At 43.5% G+C, this 23,956-nt stretch overlaps 1 protein-coding gene across 1 annotated transcript; it reads right to left on the minus strand.

Moving 5' to 3' along the window:
- Positions 1-747: 747 nt before the first annotated feature.
- On the minus strand, positions 748-2,297 carry LOC308074986 (mitochondrial-processing peptidase subunit beta-like). Its single transcript, XM_080414556.1, has one exon. The coding sequence runs from the start codon at positions 2,282-2,284 to the stop codon at positions 827-829; it is 1,458 nt and encodes a 485-aa protein (XP_080270682.1). The 5' UTR covers positions 2,285-2,297; the 3' UTR covers positions 748-826.
- Between the last annotated feature and the right edge of the window lie 21,659 nt (positions 2,298-23,956).

Genomic DNA, 23,956 nt, shown 5'->3' on the forward strand with positions numbered 1-23,956 from the left:
ATAGATGGACAACACTTGTTTTGGGTGGTCTAGTTCTGTTGAAAGGTGCAGTCACTAGGTGGGCTAAGCGCTGAAATAACTCCCCCTTATCCTGATGAAAACACCTCGAGTCCTTGTCGATGCGTGCGGCGAGTTTGAAGCCGCTCGGTCCCATATATGCACACGGCCATTGTGGCAGTTCACCCTGCCACTGATGATACATAACAGACTTTAGTAAATTCTTGTGTTATTGAATTATTCTGTATTTAAGTTGCAGAGAATGATATTTGTTTGATGGTTGATTGTTTGATTGCATTGACTCCAGTGTAGGGAGCATGCAATCAATCATGCTCATTCCACCCATGCTGAACCATACCAACTGTGGGTTGGTTTAAAATTGGTAAAGTGGGAAGATGGGTACTCTAATATTAATTATTATTATGTGGGTAATTATTTTGAGTAATATGTGACACTTTAAAGTGTGGATATGAATTGTAATGTCTCTGGACATTACAATTAACTGGTTAAATTGAGGATTCAATTCAGGTTTGGTACGGTCCAATGGGCGGGGCCTAGCCTATATAAGTAGGGGGACCTGCCACTGCCTGGCAGTCAGTGAAGGACTGTTAAGGAGTAGACCCAGGGCCAATCTATCCAGTGTGTATATAGAGTTTGCTGTGCGTCATTATTTTTGTTCATGATTTTCCTGAGATGTAAGAAGGTGAATAAAATCCACTTCCATTTTGCAACATCGAGGGTTCTGTCTGGCAATTTTTGTTTTATATACTGTACATTTGAGATTCTTGACATTGGAAGCAAATACATCCTCAAGAGTGCTTGTGTTCATTTAAGTTTTCATCCAGTACATCCCACTACGGATCCGGTTGTAGTCTGGGAGCTGTTCAATTGGACCTACTGCTGCAATGGCTGGCTCCTTGTCATAGATGTATTTTGTACACACTTCTTTGACGGTCTTGGCATCTATGGCATCGATTCTGGCCTCCAGCTCATGCAGGGGGATTCTGCGGCTGTAACACAGCATCTGCCTGCCAATGTCCTCGCAGATCGGGGTGGATCCATCGAGATGCAGAAGCATGTTAGTCTTTAGAAGATTCTTCGCCCTTGCCACTTCACTCTCCGTCACACTCGTACATAGTGACATCCATTCCATCTGAGTGAAGTGCATCATGTCGTTGATGGTGCCAGGTTCACACACCATGTAGAGACCCCACAGGCCTGTGTCAGTGTAGCATGTGTTGAAGGACTGGAAGCTGTGGCACAGGTTCCCCTGACAGGCCATCTGTGCCAACTTGCTGGACAGATTTACACCTCCACCAAAGGAACGATCCCAGTTCCCTATTAGAGTGTTGGCCACCATGAGGGGTATGGTGTCAGGGTGCGACCAGCCTACTGCCTCCATTGCAATAGCGATATGAGCCAGTGGCATTTTATCGTCTCGTACACGGATCTCACTTCCTGTGAATCTGCATGGTGGAAGTTCTGGGGCTTCTCCCTTGTATCTGGCTGGAAGCTTGCCAAAGTGATACTTGGCCAAATCAATTAGCTCATCGTGTGAGACTCCTCCAGCAGCAGCTAGCACTATTCTGGGCCCTTTGTAGTGAGTGGTAATGTATTCTACAAGATCTCCCCTGTTGATGGTCTTGATGTTCTCTGTGGGGCCGAGGATGGTTCTGCCCAGTGCTGTCGACTGGTATGCAGTTGCGTGAAGATAGTCAAAGACCACTTCCTGTAGATTTGTCTCTACTTCCTGCATCTCCCGCAGGATGACTCCTCGCTCTTGTTCGATTTCTGCCGCACCCAACGTGCTGTTCTGAATGATGTCAGCCAGGATTTCCACAGCTCCTGGCAGGTCCTTTGAGAAGGCTTTGGCATAATACACAGTCTGCTCCCTCGATGTGTAGGCATTCAAGTGCGCTCCCATATTTTCAATCTCCAGCTCAAGATTAAGTTGGGAACGCTTTCTTGTACCCTTGAATGCCATGTGTTCCAAGAAGTGGGCTGTGCCATTATTCCTTTCATTCTCATAACGACTGCCAGCATCTATCCAGAGACCCACTGTGCATGTAGAGAGACCGGAGTCTTCGGAAGCAACGCGTAGTCCATTTTCCAAAGCTGTCACTTTGGTTTCAGGGACATTAAGGACCACGTGATTGGCAGCTTGAGCTTGAGTTGCCTGGAATCTGTGTGATCCAACTATGGGCCTGGTTAAGATATTTGTTTTCAAAGCGTTCTTCTTAACGAGATATCTCCCTGCGGACGTGAGGCGCTGTAAGGAGGCCGCCATGTTGTTTGTGATGATGAAATCTTACGCAAGGAAAGCGTGACCAACTTGATATGGGCATAGCGGTCGGATCTGTGGCTCTGGGCAACCGGATCTCCAAATATGCTTATATACATGAGGGCATATCGGTATGTTTGAGTCATAAAGACATGCCTCATGGTTATGTCTGAGTCAGAGTGGCTTGGCCGTGGTCCTGCCTAATGGGTGTATCGGTTTGTTTATGGTTATGTCTGAGTCATGATGGCATGTCCATATATGGGCGTATAGGGTTTGTTCATGGTTATGTCTGGTTCAGAGCAACTGGGCCGTGGTCCTGCCCATATATGGGCGTGTCAGGTTTGTGTATGGTTATGTCTGAGTCAGAGTGACTTGGTCGTGGTCATGCCTATATATGGGCGTATAGGGTTTGTGTATGGTTATGTCTGAGTCACAGTGTTATGGTTATGTCTGAGTCAGAGTGACTTGGCCGTGGTCCTGCCTATATATGGGTGTGTCAGGTTTGTTTATGGTTATGTCTGACTCAGAGTGACGTGGCCGTGGTTTATAGGATAAAGTGGTGAAGGGGCCTTGTTTGGCTGTTTGAAATAACGGTCACCCGACAGCTTTCGCCCAGACTCATTAACCTCCGAAGCCAGTCACATATCAGCCATTTGTTTTCCTTATTGTCTCCAATTATGATGCCGCCGCGTCGGCTCTGATTGTGTGCTTTTGTCTCGAGTGGGCAAAAATGAGAGGCAGTTAGAGGCGTCATTGACGAGTGCTAATGCAAAGGGCCGGCTATTGACATCACCGAGGCCCACTCCCACTGATGTACCTGGGGGCCAAATTAATCTCTGTCCCCCCCTCTCCGCCGCATGAGACGAAATATGAGCCGCGAGGTAGCGGCGTATTCTCCCAGAGCGGTTGCAAACGCACAACAGGCCCGCACACACACGTATACACACCCCTCTCTCTCTCTCTCTCTCTCTCTCTCTCTCTCTCTCTCTCTCTCTCTCTCTCTCTCTCTCTCTCTCTCTCTCTCTCTCTCTCTCTCTCTCTCTCTCTCTCTCTGTGTCTAATAAATTATTTATGACAGTGCCTCGTTTTTTTTCCAGGGGGTGTGAATCCTACATTGATTCCTACGGTCGGCACTTTGCTTCATGGGAGAAGAAGGAAGCTCCATATCGCAGGACGAGACACTTATTTCAGCAGCAGGATGGGAGCAATTAGCTATGGGCCAGCAGCTGGGAGAGAGATGACCAAACACCCCCCCCCCCCGCCCCTCCACTGTCTGTCTGTCTGTCTGTCTCTCCCCAACCCCCCCCCTCCCCCCGTCTGCCCCGTCTGTCTCTCTTCTCCCTCCCTCTCCCCCTCTCTCTTCTCCCCCTCTCTCTCTGGCACACACACGCACACACGTGCGCGTGCATGTATAGCCTACACATTAAGTATGCAGACACACATTAATCAGCACTTTTCCACCCAGGTCAGAGAGGGGAAAGGCAGGAAACAGCGCCCTCCAGTGACCAGTCAAACTATTTTCTTTATGACACTGGTCCACATAAAAAAATAGAGAAAAAAAAATGGATGCCCATGCTTCCTCTGTTGGGTTGAGTTGACTGTCATGCCCTTTTTAACCACTTGAACCCCAGCATCCCCCCTATTCTGGGGGGGACTTTGGCAACATTGTTTAGCCAATCTACAGTACAACGTTCAACGCGTCACAGCGTGTTGTGAGCTTGTAGATTGGCTAGTTTTAGCCAAGTACAGTTGCAACTCCATTTTACTAAGTAGAGAGCAAGGGTTCCCAAACTTTTCAGTCCACAACCCCCCAAAATAATAATATTTGAACTGGGGACCCCCCACCCTGACAAGCTCTTGGAATTGTAGGCATTACATTTAGTTTGACTCGGTTCCACAGGTAAATATTGTGAAAATAGCCGAACTACAAGCTCACAACGCGAGGCGTTGCGAGGCGTTGTGAGCTTGTAGATCGGCTATTTTCACAATGTTTGCGAGTAATATTTGACAATTTGGCAAATTTGGTATTAAAAAATGTTACTAAGTCACTATTACGCAGCTAGTAATGCAGCCTTCAAAACGTGGAAGGTGACATTCATGCCATATCATCATGATAATACGATATACTGTACAAAATCCTCTCATATGACAACACATTGCGGAGCACCCTCTTTTAACAGACATTCTTAATCCAGAGCGATTTGCAGTAAGCAAGGTAAACAAAAAATAATCAAATCAAATCCTAAGCAGTGTATTGCCTCAGTAGTCTATGATCTAGGTAAATCAATAACCTATCAACAGTATAAATATTATAATATTAAAAAAATGTTTACATACAACTATAGAGGTATAGGATGGTGTCTGTCTAAATAACAGGCTACCTATAAATCATATGTTAACCTTTGCATAAGACTGCATGGTCGTCAAGGCTAGGTCTAGTGCAGGGGTGGGCAACTTTGATGATGGAGAGGGCCACTATATATCCACACTCACTCCAGAGGGCCACAGCATAATACAGGAACCTCTTATCGCTGTATTTAAACTTTTTTCGTAAATGAATGCCGTACTTCGCCATTCTATGTCATACAAGGGTAGCAAAAATAGCCGATCTACAAGCTTGAGCTTGTCGATCTGCTATTTTTTTTGGGGCTATTTTTCAATTGGAATCCTTAAAAGTAACATTTTTTTTGTATTTCAAATGCATTTAGTTATACTTATGTTAACTTTTTTAACTTAAATACAAATACATGGACATAAAAAAGACAATAGAATTGTAATACTAGTCATTAAGCTACTATTATAGACTGTAGTAATTAAAGCGGGTCATGTTTGGAATTGTAACAGCTGACATCAATAATATACTGTATCAGTATTCCGAATATTAACCTGCGGGCCGCATTAAGTGAGGGTGGGGGCCGCCAGTTGCCCATGTATGGTCTAGTGCTACGGGCTGAAGTGGAGTCTGAAGAGGTGAGTGTGCTGTTCTGACTGCAATGGGGAGTTTGTTCCGCTGTGTGATGGTTATGATCCACTTCATTCGCCGCGTCACACCATGTGTGCACACTTGACAGTCCCACTGCTTATCACGGCATGAAGTCATGCGTTTATCTTCATGTGTTTAGATGAAGTCATGTGTTCATAATGAAACCAAATGGACCCTTACGGGTCCATTGTGGTTATATTCGTACACGCTCAGAGGCAGTGGTGTAAAGTAACTATAAGTACATTTACTCAAGTACTGTATGTACTTAAGTACAATTTTGACGTATGTTTTACTTTACTTGAGTATTTCCAGTGTTCAGTACTTTTACTTCTACTCCACTACAATCATTTTAAAACTTAAGTTACTAGTTACTTTGCAGATATAAATTATTACATTATAAAACATACATCTGCCACTTTAGCCCTATTTTATACCTGGGCTATTTGAAAATAGCCGATCTACAAGTTCACAACGCGTCGTGAGGTGCTTGTAGATCTGCAATTTTCAAACATTTTAGTACTTTTACTTTTGGTACTTTAAGTACTTTGTGATACTACTTTTGTACTTTTGCTCAAGTAAATTTAGAATTCCAGACTTTTACTTTTAACAGAATACTTCGACATTGCAGTTTTGATACTTTTACTTAAGTAAAACATTTGAGTACTTTTCCCACCACTGCTCACAGTTTAGATAAAGACTCTGGGATTTCACAGTGCACCAGGGTGATTTGGGGAGTATAGTTGCATGGGGAATGGGAAGGGAGTCTGGAGCTGCACGCCAATGATGTCCCACGCCTACTCTCTCTCTCTCTCTAAGCCAGGTCCCGCCCTCTCCGGCGGCGCCCGAAATCCCGCTAAGAGCCGTTACTTTAATGCCCTGGTCCGCTGGGCCGCGTAATAAAAAAAGAAACTGAGCAAAAATGATGATCTTCCGCGGTTCCACAATAATCCTGAGTGGATCATTATTCAAAGTCTGTTTACGAGAGGGTGGGGAGGGGGGGGGGGGGGGGGGTCACACATTTCGGGGGCCCCTTCTTTCTTTCGATCCTCTTTCTGAAGCGGGCGGGACTTTGCGGCGTTAGCATATTGAGACGCCAGAGTCATTGAATTTGTTCCGCTGAATGTCAATGAGGACCGCGAAGGGCTGCCGCCGCCACCGCCGTCGCCGCCGCTACTGCTGGCAGTCTTGACCGGCACGCCGTCTCTGTCGGGCGGAAACCTCACATGTCCAAAGTGGTTGCTTTTCAGGATTCAAATAAAAAAAAACAGCTAAAAGTAGCATATCGACAAGCTCGAGCTGGCGGATCTGCTATTTTTGATGCTTTTGCGTGATGCTGTAGTATGATTAAGTAGGGCGTTAATTTACGGGGGGGGGGGGAACACGAAGAGTTACGAGCATGGAGATAAGAGGTTTCTGACGACATGCAATCTGAATCACATTGATTGGGATCGGCGTCACAAATGAAGCGCAGTCCGCTTGCCCGCAGCTCGAGTATAATGAGATTCTTACAAAACGCATACATTTCAGGAACGGGAGCCCATCGCCGTGGCCTCTGTATTATGACTCATTTATGAGTTGTCATATCTGATTTGAACGCGGCCGTTTTCTTTCTTTACTCTGATGATTTAATCCATTTAGACCGGGAAAGAATCTGTGTCATTTTTAAGACACAAGCGTCATCCATACCCATAAAATTCAATACCCTCATCAGGGAAGCAAACCAAGGTCTACTTATCCTCTCTAAATGGTTCCAACTAAATAAGCTCTCACTAAATATAAAAAAAACTAAATTTATAATATTTTCTGGAAAGAAAAAATACAACCCTGAGGAAGCGAAACTCGATATTGAAGGTGTTGAAATAAGCAGAGTAGCCTCCACCCCTTTCCTAGGAATAATGGTGGATGAGAAATACTGTTGGAAGGATCACATCAACCAGGTAACAAAGAAAGTCTCAAAATCAATGGGGATTATCAGGAAAATCAGTCCATTTCTAAGTAGAGCCTGTTTAATAACCCTATACTGCGTGCCCGATCTTAATGAGCTAATCGACTCAGCTTTCTCTCTCTCTCCGCAGTGCCCGTCCGTCCCTCGGACTTCTGAACAACAATGCCATGTTAATTGGCTCTGTCGTCGAGGGGAAGATAATTCATTTTTGACCGTGACGCATGTGAAGAGATGAGATGACCTCCATCTGCTTACAGAGAGAGCGTTTCCTGATGAAAGGGCCTGTAGATGTACACAGTAGCATCAAGAGGATTTGACCTTCAAGGGTCTTAAGACTTTTCAGTGTGAGACCATGGGACCAAATCTGATTCAGTTCCGTGTCGATTAAATTGAATGAAGTCGTGCAGAGAGCGGTATTTTTGCTCGCGGCCGTGGCAATGAACTGAACACAAAGATGTGTCAGGCGGTGCAGTGAAACAACATAGGGCACCAATACAATGGCGTCGCCTTCTGAACACATCGAGTGCCATAACCGTGAATCTTCATGTTTTGTTTTGTTTTTTTTCCACAAGGGGCGCTCTAACGCAACTTAGGAATCATCCTAGGTCCCTGTAAAATGGAATGGACGGATGTGACAAGGGCCCAAAAAATTTCTCTTCCGTCCTCTCCAATGATACTGTAGGATCTGGAGAAAAGGGTCCACCGTGGTGAAAACAAGCCATTTTCGACGTGCGATCACTCTGCAATGGCGAATCGCGTTGGAAATATTATTGTTCCAGTCGTTAGTCGGGACCCTCGACCATCGCACAGACACCCTTTGTTTACATACGCGTCCTCGTATCAGCGTAAATGGTAAGAACGGTGGTACTGGATGTACCCTGTTTTAAAAACCCTCTGGCACATGTTTTGAGGAAAATTATGTTTTCACCTAAATCAGCTCTTCGTGACTCTGGTAAAATCATCAAGCCTATATCCTTATTGAAATGATCATGCTGTTTCCCGCCCCAGTAGTAGGCTATAATGGCCTATATGTCAAGAGTGTGACCTCGGCCATTTAATGTTGCCTAAGTCAAAGTCAATGTGACTTGGGCCAATTGTTTTTTGGGCCTAAGTCACTTTCAATTCCATCTTTATTTCAGACTCAAGCTCCAAATCAGATAACAAATGACAAATACAAAAATATACAAACAATGAATAAGATATAGTCCTGTGACTTGAGGTCTGGAGTAAGTCAGTTACTCCACAAATAATTTGCCCTAAGTCCAATTGGCCTAAGTCATTTAATCCTCTTATGTTACATAACTGAGAGACAGTGTTATTTGCATGTCAATAGTCATATATTATTATAAACCTTTTGGGTGAAATGATGGAGAAATATCATATTTTTCAGTTTTCTTAAAACATTTAGAAAAAAAACAGACAGACCATTAATTTTAAGACGACTACAAGCTCGAAACTTGGCGCAAAACGCTTGTAGATCTGCTACTTATGACAGTTTTGAATTTGAATCCTGAAAGGAAACAGTTTTGGACATATGAGGTTTCCACCGACAGAGACGATAGTTTGCACCGCGTCGTACCAAGTAGCACAATCCATATTAAATGTCTACATAATGACTGTACAGCCACTGTTTACCGCTTGTTTGCCTCAAAGTGGGCAAACAAGTGGTAACGAGGCCGCAAAGATGTGGAAATTTTTGTATTAATATTTTACACAAGCAAAACAACAAAGGGATAGGCTGTGCGTTCCAGCACTGCATGGTGATGTTGTAAGCAACCTTGAATAGCTTTTCAGAGGCTCTGCCTGCCTGTCTGAAACCACTAGTGCACCTCAACGTGAAATACAACACGGAAACGTACTGGGTTGTGTGACTTGCAGTGGTGGAAAAAGTACTCAAATTATTTACCGAAGTAAAAGTATCAATGCTGCAATGTAGACATACTCTGTTACAAGTAAAAGTCCAGAATTCAAAATGTACTTGAGTAAAAGTACAAAAGTATTGGCATCAATATGTACTTAAAGTACCAAAAGTAAGAGTACTAAAATGTTTGAAAATAGCAGATTTACAAGCTCACAACTGTGAGCTTGTAGAGCTTGTAGATCGGCTATTTTCAAATAGCGTATGTATAAAATAGGGCTAGAGTGGTTACTGTATGTTTCATAATATCATAATTTATATCAGAAGTACCTACTAACTAAAGTTTTCAAAGAATTGTAATCGAGTAAAAGTACAATATTTGCCTCTGAGATGTAGTGGAGTAGAAGTAAAAGTATTGGAAATACTCCAGTAAAGTAAAAGTACCTCAAAATTGTACAGTATAGAGTAAACGTACTTAGTTACTTTACACCACTGGTGACTTGGATAACATTATTGTATTTTGAATACCAAAGCTAACTGACTATATGAATGAATGAAAAAATGTAAATTGTTAAAATAAAACAAATAAATAAAAGCGGTACACAATAACAGTAGTAGTAGCAGTACCAGCAGCATTGCTAGTGCAAATATATTTAGTTTCATATAAAAGGTGCTAGTTAAATAAGATGTACACATTAACTGCAGAAGTTGAACGTTATAAATATTAATAAATAGATGTTATATCTTTGAATTTACTAATTGTGTCTGTGGTTGCAGTCTCCGAGCTGTGTGCGTCCGCGTGTATGTGCGCACTCACAGAGTCCCATGCGTATCTCCCTAATCACGCCATCTCGCGGATAACAGCACTGCAGAGACTCTGGAGGCAGATCAGAAGCAAAAGAGCAACTGCCTTCAAACTTCAAATTGAGCGTGAAAAAAGCATAGGATAGCATCTATCCTTTCTCCAGACCGAACGGATTTTAAGCCCTCACGTCCCATTGATTTGGCCCACGTCTCGTGTTAGTTTTGTGCCTTGTATAAAGCGTCCGTCTGTGAAAAAGGGAGATCCTTGTAAAAAATAACAACATGTCTTAATGACGAGGCCGTGTGCGGCCAGGAACTGAATCTCATGGCCTTCTTTTTATGTGACACCATCGTAAAGGTTATGCTTTACACACACACACACGCACACAAAAGCACACGCATACGCACACACACACACACACACACACACACACACACACACACACACACACACACACACACACACACACACACACACACACACACACACACACACACACATACACTTGTTCGACGGCCCTGTATAAAAACGATGAGCGGGTTTAGCTAGTAAATAGCATTGAGACATCGTTTGGTGTTGAGATGACTATACCTCCCCTCTTCCTGAGGTATATGGCAGCATACACAGTGATAATATATTAAAGGTGCAATCCATTACTTACTTTAATGAATAAAATTATATTTTACCATGTGCTGTAAGTAAAATATAATTAGCACATCTGCAGTGGTTGGAGGTGGTAGGACACTGGTTCTCAAAGTTGGGGTCGGTCCTCAAGGGTGTTCCAGGGGGTCCCCAGTAAAAACTTAGTTCAAGATCACTTTAACCCAATTGGCTGTTTGAATACATTTGCAAAAAAACTTGAAAGACATGCGAAAATAATTTTATTTATTTTTGAAACATTCTTATAACACAAATCTTTAATGGGGGGAAACTAGAGTAAGACATAAAACGCACAGATTGCAGCAGTAATTGAAGTCGTACTGCTCCGTTTTTACACTTTTAGACTAGCGATGAACAGTGCAGAGCTAAACTGAAAGCCCCCCTGCATAGGGCTGTCAACAGCCATCAGGAGCTACAGGGCTGACGTCTGCTTGCACTTGATCTGTTGAACAAAAGATACGATCAGCGCTTTGTACAGTCCAACCTGCTCCGATGAAGAGAGCCGGGATCACGAATCAGGGACTTCTGCTAAAGCCCCGATATGACTGTTTAACCCGTTAAAACCTGGAACGCATCAGTGACATTTTAGATTTTAGCTAAATATAGCAACAAACTCTGAGGATTTAGAACAGTGATTTAGAATCAAAATTCTAAAACGATAACATTTTTGAAAAATCGTGAAAGCGTTTGAAAAATCTTGAATACATTTGAATCTTTTTTTAACACAAATCTTCTCTTCTGGGGGTCACTGGCACAAAAAAAATTCAGATGGGGGTCCGCGGCCAAACACATAATTATCATTTTGGGGGTGTCAGTTTGAGAACTACCGATTTAGAAGGCCTTTTGTAGAATCGGCCTCAGGTCTTTATGGGTTAAAATGTGCACAGCTAGATAGAACCGTCACATTTTATCGGCTGACCCGTTGATTATGACATGGCAAGAGGTCTAAGCGCTGTGCAGGCTCCATCGCTGAGCTCTACACTTTTCCCTAGCGTGTTGACATGAAGCACTGGCAGGCTCAAACCTTCAAAATGTGATGAGATCACATTTTCTATGGTATACTCTATGCTATTATGGCTCCAGACAGTAATAGCGCTTCACATTCCAGATATGAACTGGATAGCTAAGGCAGGGCAGGGGCGTCACGGACCAGATTGGCCAAAATGTGCATGCGTGCTCCCAACGCTGAAAGGCATGAAAGTTGTCATATGGTGCTTTTCCAATGCAAAGTCCCAGCTCGTGTCACCACGGCTCTACCCTTTCCATCAGTACTGTAGGTTCCAAGCCTTCGGTGCAGTGTTGGCGCACAAGGGTAAGACAATGTGGGAAGTACAAACAAAAGCTTTAATTAATAAGGCACAGACGTGTTTCGGCATCAGGCCTTCCTCAGCGTGTAAACACACAATGCGGGGCCATCACATGTAGGTGTTTAGTATGGGTGTGTAGCTCTGTTGCTCTGTTGTCAAAACCAGCTTTTTGAGATTGTGTGTAACACTCTCTAAGAAACACCCCTGTCCATTTGTGGGATGTGTTTAGACTTGAGTTGTGGGCGTGCACATCTAACCGTGGCTGTGGAAAGGGGGTGTGTGTTTAGTAAAAAAGGGTTTGCAACGCGTCATGATTGGTTGCCATGTCTGCTTATTGTAAGCGACATTGCCCTTGTTTTTCCGTGAAGGTGCTTGTAAAGACTGGTGGTTGGGGTTTGTCCCTGTTCCTAAAACGTTGTTGATATTGTATGAGTTATTGGTTGATATATTGATATATTTCACACACACTCTCACATTGAATAATGTTATCCAATTAATTCTTGTTTCAACTCCTCCTCCTCGCCAAGGTCAAGCCATATCTCTCCCGCAAAAAAACTCGCAATGTATGCTTGCATTTCATCAAGACCGGCATGACGGCATCGAACTGGCACTAAAACACGTGATCACATAACCCCCAGTCTTGGCCTCACTTAACTGGCTCCCTGTTAATTTTAGGATTAATTTTGATGGTTCTCCTATTTGCTTTTAAATCTCTAAATGGGCTGGCCCCTCAGTATCTCTCTGAGCTCCCGGAACCCTACACCCCAGCTAGAGCTCTGAGATCTGCTGACAAGCTACTGCTGGTCGAGCTCAACACTAGCAAGAGAACCGGGGAAGCACTCGCATTTGCAGCTGCAGCCCCAAGGCTCAGCCTGCCCTTCCATATTAGATCTGCTCAGTCCATCAATGTTTTTAAGTCCCTGCTTAAGACTCATTTATTTTCTTTGGCTTTTAATCTCATCTGAGCGTTTTATTAAATTTGTTGTACGTGTTTGGTGCTCATGTTGCACATGTATGTGTTTTGCTTTGTTTGTTGCTCCTGCGCTGTACAGCACTTTGGTCAATCTCGGTTGTTTTAATTGTGCTCTGTAAATAAGACACAGAAGGGGCGCAAAGCAACGCGGTGTGAGCTTGTAAATCGGCTATTTTCAAATTGCCATCGTATATAGGCTATAACTCTGAAGTGTTTTTGTAATGATAATCAAAATCTACAAAGTAACTAGTAACTAAGGTTTTCAAATAATTGTAGTGTAGTGTAGAGTAAAAAGTACAATATTTGCCTTTGAGGTGTTGTAGTGGAGTAGAAGTAAAATGATTGAAAATTGGAAGCACTCCAGTGAAGTGAAAATACCCCAAAATTGTACTTAATTACAGTACTTGTAAATGTACTTAGTTACTTTCCACCACTCGTGGCAAGGGAGCGAGCGGCTGTCACACAGACATAGATATAATAACTGGACGTCAATATTTTGATTAACTTTTTTGTATCACCCAAAATTACATCAGATTCAATAATAGCTAAAATGACTAGACTGGTGACAGCATGGCAGATTTTTGTATTCATTTTCTGTCGACTATGATGAGACATGTAATTAGGATCGGTGGCGTGCCATAGATTTAGCGTCATGCTTAAAACGAATTCTGGCGTTTTTCCCATTTTGATTCTTTACTTTACATTATTACTCTACATTATTTGGCAACAGCTGAGTTGCTCTGTTTGGGAAGCTTACAACTAAACCGTACGTGAGGCATTCTTTAAAACTCTATATTCAAGTCTATTATTTGCATGGCTCTGCTAAATAGATTTAACCTTATAATGTTAACAGTGTGAAGAAAATAATACGATTGCATAAAGAGAAGTAATAGGCTCTATGCACAGCATCCATATTGTGAAGACATTCACAGGTGTTACCAATGATACTAATGAAGGCTCTGTTCCATCTCTGTTCCATCTAGCATTTCTGAACAAAAACACCAATTTATTCATGAATCAATTTATTGTCTCCGCCAGGCCGAAAAGCATGGCGAGAGAGTATATTTGCCCCCTGTCCGTCCGTCCGTCCGTCCGTCCGTCCGTGTGTCCGTGTGCAGGGGCGGCCTTAGTGATCTGGGGGCCGTTTCAAGAGCTAATATGTGGCCCCCTATGCACCCCCCCACCCCCCCAAAAAAAAAAAAAAAGTAATAGCCCCAAAACACGGTCACCCCGATTTTATTTGCGGAATTTGTTTGCGAGAAAATCTAAAATTGTATTTAAAAAAAAAAATTCAAGAAAATTCGGGGGCCCCCTGAGGTTCGGAGCCCGTTTCAATTGAAACGGGTGAAACATAGGAAAGGCCGCCCCTGTCCGTGTGTCATTCTGTCTGTGTACAGCTAATCTCCAGCACCGTTGGCTTGCTCGCAGTGAAACTGTGCACACACACTCCCTGGATGCCACAGAAGAACCTCTACCCAATTTATTTTCACATGGGTCTTTTATAGCGCCACCAGGAGGCCGATTTGTGCAAAACATATTTTTTTACAGTTCTCGTACAGATTTTGTACAAAAATCCCGCAAATCGGTACACAGTATTTCTATAGTCTATAGACTTATGTAATCCATTTTTTTTATATTACTCCTTCCGATTTTATCCACATTTCACGCAAATCGGTACACATGATCTCTATAGTCATGTGATCAAGACGGATGTGTTTGATTTTTCATATTCCATCCTGATTGGCTAAGATTTACATCTAAAGTTTGCAGTAGTGGCTTGTTTTGAACAAAATGCCGCAAATCATGAACGCAGCCTCCGATTGCGGTCAAACTTTGCACGCACATTCACACTATGTTGAGGAGCAAATGCCACCCTTTTAACATTGGCCTGTTATAGCGCCACCAGCAGGTCTAATTTAGCAAAACAATTGTTTTGAACAAAATGCCTCAAATCATGAATGCAATGTCCGATTGCCGTGCAAGGCCTAAGAATAAATGGCTACCTTTTCACATTGGCCTATTATAGCGCCACCAGGAGGCCACAATAACCTACCTGACCTGGCGGAGACCTGTGCTCCGAGGAGCACTTTTTCTAGTTTTATACGTGTATGCATGTATTATTTGCCTCTATGCATGTACAGGTATGAGTTTATGAATGTGTGCATTGTAAAACACAGTTTTTCACAAACTTACCATTTCCGTGGAATGTAATCGAAGTCAAAAATCGAGAATCAATTTTATTGTCACATAGCTGGTTTTACGTTGGTAAGAAGTGGCTGAAATATTTTTTTTTAGGTAAACCTCTTGTTGTTTTCCACAAAGGGAGGAGAAAAAGGAGGGGGATGGAGAGGGCAGGGAGAGAGCAGGGAGCAGGGAGGGGGGGAAAAAAAAGTAAAATAATGTAAAAATCAAGATATCTACATGATACACATTACACATAGCATAAGACCAGCAGATATACAGTATGTACATGAGGTTAAGCTTAAGGTGTGAAAGTGGTAACACATTGGTAGGTCCACATAGCGGCAGATACGTGCATGAGATTAGACATAAGGTACAAAAGAAAAAGAACAAGAACAAACACAGGGCAGAAACTTCAGAAAAAAAGAAAAAGAAACACAGGACAGAAACTTCAGGTAACAGGTTAACCAAAAAAATCCCCTCAGTCAACAAAACATTAGCCTGTTTTTATTTGCCTAAATTTGATTGTGCATAAAGGTTATAATAAGTTATTTAGTAAATGCATTCTCAAAGAGGACTACACCTTATTGTACGTAATGCCATTGCGAAAACCAAGACAAGCATAATGTTATCACGGTTCCGGGCACTTATCTAGTAAGTATGTAAACACATGCCTATACAAGCTAATGAATTAACCTCCCGGCTGAAGTGTGGCAGTCATAACGTGACAACGTTTTAACGCCGTAGCGAACCTAAAACCAATTAAAAAAGTGAATAATTAGGACACTGCTTTTGTGATGCTTTGGAATTAATTGTTGTTTGAAACTTTGGCAGGGCTGAAAAAAAAAGTGAAGACGTGTCATTTTTTATGAGCCCTGCCGCCTTTTGCATACCCGCCAGCCTCCCTAATTGGCTGGTTGACCTAAAATAGACACCTGTAGGGCACTAGGTGGTCTTGGCGGTGGGAGATAAGTGCCGCGGACTTCCTCCCTGAATGGACATGGTCTGCAGCAGGGGGTCTTTGACCTCCAGCCTTCGTATCTGACCCCTTGCAGTAAGGGAGCTATAATGAATGCCCACCGCTGGCTACACACAAAGCTATACGTGTTGAGTGTTTGCCCAGCGTATGCACCTGTGAAGGGCAGACGTGAAGTGTTGTCAATTCGCAATGACCTTGTGCCGAGTTCTTCGGAGATGTGACCGGCACAGACTTCAGCTTGACTTTTTTAGGTAGGTAACAACAAGTGTCCCCATTATGCAAGTAAATAGAATCACATTCAATATATATATTATGGGTTAATAAATAGACACATATTAATGAGGTTATTTAGTGTCTGCAAGGTTAATGTAGGTAACAACAAGTGTCCCCATTATGCAAGTAAATAGAATCACATTCAATATATATTATATGGGTTAATAAATAGACACATATTAATGAGGTTATTTAAATCGTGATCGTTCACGTGTGCGTATATACGCGAGAGTGTGACGTAGCGCTCCACTAGTAAAAAAAATCCACAGTACACAACTGCTTTTGAGCTTGTCGATCTACTACTTTTGCTGTTTTTGAACTTGAAATCCTGAAAAGTAACAGCTTTGGTTTCCACCCGACAGAGACAATACAAGAGTTGGACTTTTATGGACATGGATTTTGTGTGCAGCACTCTATAGTGCAGGCCTCTGGGGGCAGGGGTCTTCAGCGTTTTTCAAGCCAAGGACCACTTAGCGGAGAGCAACTGTAGATGAAGCAGCGACCCCGACTGTTAAATATTCCATATTAAACCTTTTTCCATTGAATTCATAGATAGCTTCATAGACTTTTTTTTCCCCTCCAGTTTTACAGCACTATCATCAGTGTTACTGCATGTAAATTGTTTATTTGGTTAATGGTGCATTTTCAGACATTTAACCACTTAAACCCTCAATACTTTTCCCCCTCTACACCAAATGTCTTTGCCGAATACAGCCGGTCTATACAAGCTCACAAGATCTACTATTTTCGGTGAATGTTTCCCCCCAGAATAGGGACGCTACGGTTCAAGTGGTTAATGTAAAAACAAACAAAAAAAAGATTTGGTGCCGCCCCCCCGTAGTAACTCTGAGGACCCCCTAGGGGTCCCCGGACCCCCTGTTGAAGACCCATGCTCTGGGGCCGGTGGGGTATTCACATTCAACACCGGCTGCTCAATATTCAACGGCGTGTCAAATGAAGGTCTCTCTTGTCACCCCATGCTGAGCAGCTCCGAGGAAGCGGCGTTGATCCCCGGGCTTTGAAGCCCGGGCCTCTGCATGAGGCGAGGGGAAGACGGCAGGAACCGAAGCGATTACTCCTGCGGTACTTCAGGCCCCATGTCTTGCATTATTTCAATCACGGCCACACCGCCCCTCCCTCGCGTCCCCTGTGAGCGAGCGAGCAAGCGAGCAGCACCCTGAATGCCTGAATGCTTGGAGAGAAGTAAAAGTGGTAAAACGGGCTCGTTTCGTAGGTGGCCTTCCCCTTTTATCGACTTCTCGGGGGGTGCCAGCTCATTGACATCGCACGGGGGGGGGTCACTTCAACCGAGAATGTCTCTTAATATATGAGTCCTTTTCTCAGATCAGCTGTGCGTTGCCCGGGTTTCATGTTTCTGATTTCATAACATAATTACTTAATGACTTTATACTGTACTGTATTATGTATGAGCTCCATGCATTCAACGGCAGCATGAGTCTCGTTTGAACTGATCTGTCTCTCCTCAACATAGTGTTATATAACATTATGTTATTTAATAAAAATGTTGTTAAATTTGTTTCTTTCTCTTTTTTTGGCCACTTTAGTGGAACTAAGCAGAAAGGCAAGTCACTTCCGCTGTTCCTTTCCGAAGTGACAGTGCAGTCGTTAATGACGTCTGTCCATAATTCATTAATTAACTGGTGCATTCATTTCTTAAAAGGAGCTCAACCCTTAAAACAGTGGGCCGTCTGCCCATTGCCCACTTGAGCATTGTAACAGGTGCATGCAGGTTTAGAATTACGGGGGAGCATACAGGTCCATTTGGTTCCATTTGTACACTCTCAAGTTAAATTAGGATTTTTACAGTGTGGAATGGGTTTCCCAGAGATCAAAACGGTATCTCTGTTGGGTGAAAACTGTTACTTTTCAGGATTCAAATTCAAAAGCATCAAAAGTAGCAGATCCACAAGCTCGAAACAATGCTTTTGTGTGACGCTGTAGTATGATCAAGTACAGTGTAGGTCCATATTCTAACATAAAAAGTAAAAACATGGAGATAAGAGGTTTCTGCCAGACACCGACGACATCAAACGGGAGGTCCTTGAAATTAAAAAGGTTGAGAATCTCTGACGTTTACCGTCTCATACTCTTTAACAGGAGGACGGAAACTTGTGAAAGCTTTAACAGGAGGACAGCAACTCGTGATGGAACAACTCCATCAGCACCGTTCTGTGCGAGTTGTAATCTTTCTGAGATTAGTTTAGGACGCATATGGCCAACACTGTTGAACGATAGCCCAGGTGGCACAAAACTAAATCGTTAATGTTATGCCACCTGGACCACTGTTCAACAGTATGGCCATCTGCATCCTAAACAAATCTCACAGAGTTACAAGGTGCGCACGAAGCAGGGCTGCTAGGCTTGTTCCGGTCTGCTCTATTAGAACTAGCAACTCTGGCACACACCGCCGAGCAAAGATTCTACACATGCCTTCTAAATCAGTGGTTCTCACACTTTCAAGATTTGTCAAACATTTTCAAAAATAGCAGATGTAAAAGCTCGCCGCGCTGTGAGCTTGTATATCTGCTATTTTTTTAATAGCCAACGCTAAAATCTAATGTGCAAATACACAATGTGCAATTGCCATTCTTCAATTATATTAAACATCAATATAATTTATTTTTGTATTGTTTTCAATTTGTGTTTCTACTTTTTGTTTATATATTAATGTATATTCATCTAATTCATCATATTACTAATCTAATTTGAGTAATATGCTGCATTCACAGTAGTAAGCTAGTAGTATAACAACCAAGCATGGTCAGCTACACCAGTGGCTCTCAGGGTGGAAACCTGTCCAAAACTGTTACTTTTCAGCATTTAAAAGTATCAAAAGTAGCAGATCTACAAGCTCCTAACGCGTCGCTTGCGGATCTGATACTTTTGATGCTTGTGTGTGACGCTGTGGTATGATCAAGTATAGCGGAATTTAAGAACGAAACACAACAAGTTAGAATATGGAGATAAGAGGTTTCTGCCCGACAGCGACGATATTAAGGTATCAAGGGACAGTCAACCAGGTCTTACATGGTCAACTAAAGGAAGAAAAATCAGAAACCTTGTATCTCCATATTTATTTATTTTAATGTTTTTTCGTGAATTAATGCCTACTTCGTCGTACAAGAGCGTCGCAAAAAAAATAATCACGCATTATTATTATTATTATTATTATTACACTTATAGGTTTTTGTGTTCACCGGCCATAGCGGCTATGGCCGGTGAACAGTCCAAATTTCCAGGCCCCACTCTGCGGCCTGTGGGGGCGTGAAAATTCAGGGGGCGGACTCTACATGTCCTCTGGGCCCCCCTCTGCGCGTGAACACCACTTGTTCGCCCATCGGTCTTACGGATTACCCACACGGATGTTTTTCCCTTTGTTTACGTTTTAGGGTCCTATCTTGCAGTTCAAGCATAATTCCACAGGGTGGGTGGCAGGGTGGCAGAATATGAGCCAAAACTATTAGAAGTGAACTGTGTACACCTCCCACACTGTACTATGGGAAACGGCCTACTATTAGAACTATGGGCTGTGTACATTGTGTACACCTCCAATACAATGCTATGGTAAATGGCGTTTACCATCATGTGACCTCCCGGGACGCTGTTTCTCGCCAATTCCCGCCTAGTCCCGCCTAGTACAGCCTAGTCCAGCCTAGTACAGCCTAGTCCAGCCTAGTCCAGCCTATTATAACCTAGTCCAGCCTAGTCCAGCCTAGTCCAGCCTATTACAGCCTAGTCCAGCCTATTACAGCCTAGTCCAGCCTATTACAGCCTAGTCCAGCCTAGTCCAGCCTATTATAGCCTAGTCCAGCCTTTTACAGCCTAGTCCAGCATAGCCCAACCTAGTCCAGCCTATTACAATCTAGTACAGCCTAGTCCAGCCTAGTCCGGCCTAGTCCAGCCTAGTCCAACCTATTACAGGCTGTTCCAGCCTAGTACATCCTAGTACAGCCTATTACAGCCTATTACAGCCTAGTCCAGCCTAGTCCCACCTATTATGGCCTAGTCCAGCCTATTAAAGCCTAGTCCAACCTATTCAAGCCTAGTCCAGCTTAGTCCCGCCTATTAAAGCCTAGTCCAGCCTATTACAGCTTAGTCCAGCCTATTACAGCCTAGTCCAGCCTAGTACGGCCTAGTACAACCTAATAGAGCCTAGTAGAGCCCAGTACAACCTAGTCTTAACTAGTCCAGTCTGTTCCATGCTAGTAGAGCCTATATTGCCCTCCCCTAGTCTGTTCCATCAAAAGGCTGGACTAGGCTAGAACTGGGTGTACTAGGCTTTACTGTACTAGACTCTACTGGTCGCTAATAGGCTGTTTTAAGCTCTAGTAGGCTTTGCTAGGCTGTACTGGGCTCTATTAGGCTATAGAAGCCAGTACTTTACTTTGGCCTACAAAGGCTCTTGCAAAACTATTGCTCGTGAACACACAAGCTATGGCCCGTGTACACAGTGTTTAGTCCCTATGGTCTGAGTATCTAAAGGGCTGACAAGGGACTAGTAAAGCCTAATAGAGAGTATTAGAGTCTGGTACAGCCTAGTACACTCTAGTCTAGCCTAGTCCAGCCTGTTCCATGCTAGTATAGCCTATACCAACCTCCACTACTCTGTTCTCCCAACAGGCTGGACTATACTAGTCTTGGGTGCACTAGGCTGTACTGTACTGTACTTTACTAGACTCTACTGGTCTCTAATAGGCTGTTTTAAGCTCTAGTAGGCTTTGCTAGGCTTTACTGGGCTCTATTAGGCTATAGAAGCCAGTACTTTACTTTGGCCTACAAAGGCTCTTGCAAAACTATTGCTCGTGAACACACAAGCTATGGCCCGTGTACACAGTGTTTAGTCCCTATGGTCTGAGTATCTAAAGGGCTGACAAGGGACTAGTAAAGCCTAATAGAGAGTATTAGAGTCTGGTACAGCCTAGTACACTCTAGTCTAGCCTAGTCCAGCCTGTTCCATGCTAGTATAGCCTATACCAACCTCCACTACTCTGTTCTCCCAACAGGCTGGACTATACTAGTCTTGGGTGCACTAGGCTGTACTGTACTGTACTGTACTAGACTCTACTGGTCTCTAATAGGCTGTTTTAAGCTCTAGTAGGCTTTGCTAGGCTTTACTGGGCTCTATTAGGCTATAGAAGCCAGTACTTTACTTTGGCCTACAAAGGCTCTTGCAAAACTATTGCTCGTGAACACACAAGCTATGGCCCGTGTACACAGTGTTTAGTCCCTATGGTCTGAGTATCTAAAGGGCTGACAAGGGACTAGTAAAGCCTAATAGAGAGTATTAGAGTCTGGTACAGCCTAGTACACTCTAGTCTAGCCTAGTCCAGCCTGTTCCATGCTAGTATAGCCTATACCCACCTCCCCTACTCTGTTCTCCCAACAGGCTGGACTATACTAGTCTTGGGTGCACTAGGCTGTACTGTACTGTACTGTACTGTACTAGACTCTACTGGTCTCTAATAGGCTGTTTTAAGCTCTAGTAGGCTTTGCTAGGCTTTACTGGGCTCTATTAGGCTATAGAAGCCAGTACTTTACTTTGGCCTACAAAGGCTCTTGCAAAACTATTGCTCGTGAACACACAAGCTATGGCCCGTGTACACAGTGTTTAGTCCCTATGGTCTGAGCATCTAAAGGGCTGACAAGGGACTAGTAAAGCCTAATAGAGAGTATTAGAGTCTGGTACAGCCTAGTACACTCTAGTCTAGCCTAGTCCAGCCTGTTCCATGCTAGTATAGCCTATACCAACCTCCACTACTCTGTTCTCCCAACAGGCTGGACTATACTAGTCTTGGGTGCACTAGGCTGTACTGTACTGTACTGTACTAGACTCTACTGGTCTCTAATAGGCTGTTTTAAGCTCTAGTAGGCTTTGCTAGGCTTTACTGGGCTCTATTAGGCTATAGAAGCCAGTACTTTACTTTGGCCTACAAAGGCTCTTGCAAAACTATTGCTCGTGAACACACAAGCTATGGCCCGTGTACGCAGTGTTTAGTCCCTATGGTCTGAGTATCTAAAGGGCCGACAAGGGACTAGTAAAGCCTAATAGAGAGTATTAGAGTCTGGTACAGCCTAGTACACTCTAGTCTAGCCTAGTCCAGCCTGTTCCATGCTAGTATAGCCTATACCAACCTCCACTACTCTGTTCTCCCAACAGGCTGGACTATACTAGTCTTGGGTGCACTAGGCTGTACTGTACTGTACTGTACTAGACTCTACTGGTCTCTAATAGGCTGTTTTAAGCTCTAGTAGGCTTTGCTAGGCTTTACTGGGCTCTATTAGGCTATAGAAGCCAGTACTTTACTTTGGCCTACAAAGGCTCTTGCAAAACTATTGCTCGTGAACACACAAGCTATGGCCCGTGTACACAGTGTTTAGTCCCTATGGTCTGAGTATCTAAAGGGCTGACAAGGGACTAGTATAGCCTAATAGAGAGTATTAGAGTCTGGTACAGCCTAGTACACTCTAGTCTAGCCTAGTCCAGCCTGTTCCATGCTAGTATAGCCTATACCAACCTCCACTACTCTGTTCTCCCAACAGGCTGGACTATACTAGTCTTGGGTGCACTAGGCTGTACTGTACTGTACTGTACTAGACTCTACTGGTCTCTAATAGGCTGTTTTAAGCTCTAGTAGGCTTTGCTAGGCTTTACTGGGCTCTATTAGGCTATAGAAGCCAGTACTTTACTTTGGCCTACAAAGGCTCTTGCAAAACTATTGCTCGTGAACACACAAGCTATGGCCCGTGTACACAGTGTTTAGTCCCTATGGTCTGAGTATCTAAAGGGCTGACAAGGGACTAGTAAAGCCTAATAGAGAGTATTAGAGTCTGGTACAGCCTAGTACACTCTAGTCTAGCCTAGTCCAGCCTGTTCCATGCTAGTATAGCCTATACCAACCTCCACTACTCTGTTCTCCCAACAGGCTGGACTATACTAGTCTTGGGTGCACTAGGCTGTACTGTACTGTACTGTACTAGACTCTACTGGTCTCTAATAGGCTGTTTTAAGCTCTAGTAGGCTTTGCTAGGCTTTACTGGGCTCTATTAGGCTATAGAAGCCAGTACTTTACTTTGGCCTACAAAGGCTCTTGCAAAACTATTGCTCGTGAACACACAAGCTATGGCCCGTGTACACAGTGTTTAGTCCCTATGGTCTGAGTATCTAAAGGGCTGACAAGGGACTAGTAAAGCCTAATAGAGAGTATTAGAGTCTGGTACAGCCTAGTACACTCTAGTCTAGCCTAGTCCAGCCTGTTCCATGCTAGTATAGCCTATACCAACCTCCCCTACTCTGTTCTCCCAACAGGCTGGACTATACTAGTCTTGGGTGCACTAGGCTGTACTGTACTGTACTGTACTGTACTAGACTCTACTGGTCTCTAATAGGCTGTTTTAAGCTCTAGTAGGCTTTGCTAGGCTTTACTGGGCTCTATTAGGCTATAGAAGCCAGTACTTTACTTTGGCCTACAAAGGCTCTTGCAAAACTATTGCTCGTGAACACACAAGCTATGGCCCGTGTACACAGTGTTTAGTCCCTATGGTCTGAGTATCTAAAGGGCTGACAAGGGACTAGTAAAGCCTAATAGAGAGTATTAGAGTCTGGTACAGCCTAGTACACTCTAGTCTAGCCTAGTCCAGCCTGTTCCATGCTAGTATAGCCTATACCAACCTCCACTACTCTGTTCTCCCAACA

This window comes from Gymnoscopelus braueri (assembly GCF_963280865.1).
Source record: "Gymnoscopelus braueri genome assembly, chromosome: 19".
Classification (NCBI taxonomy): domain Eukaryota; kingdom Metazoa; phylum Chordata; class Actinopteri; order Myctophiformes; family Myctophidae; genus Gymnoscopelus; species Gymnoscopelus braueri.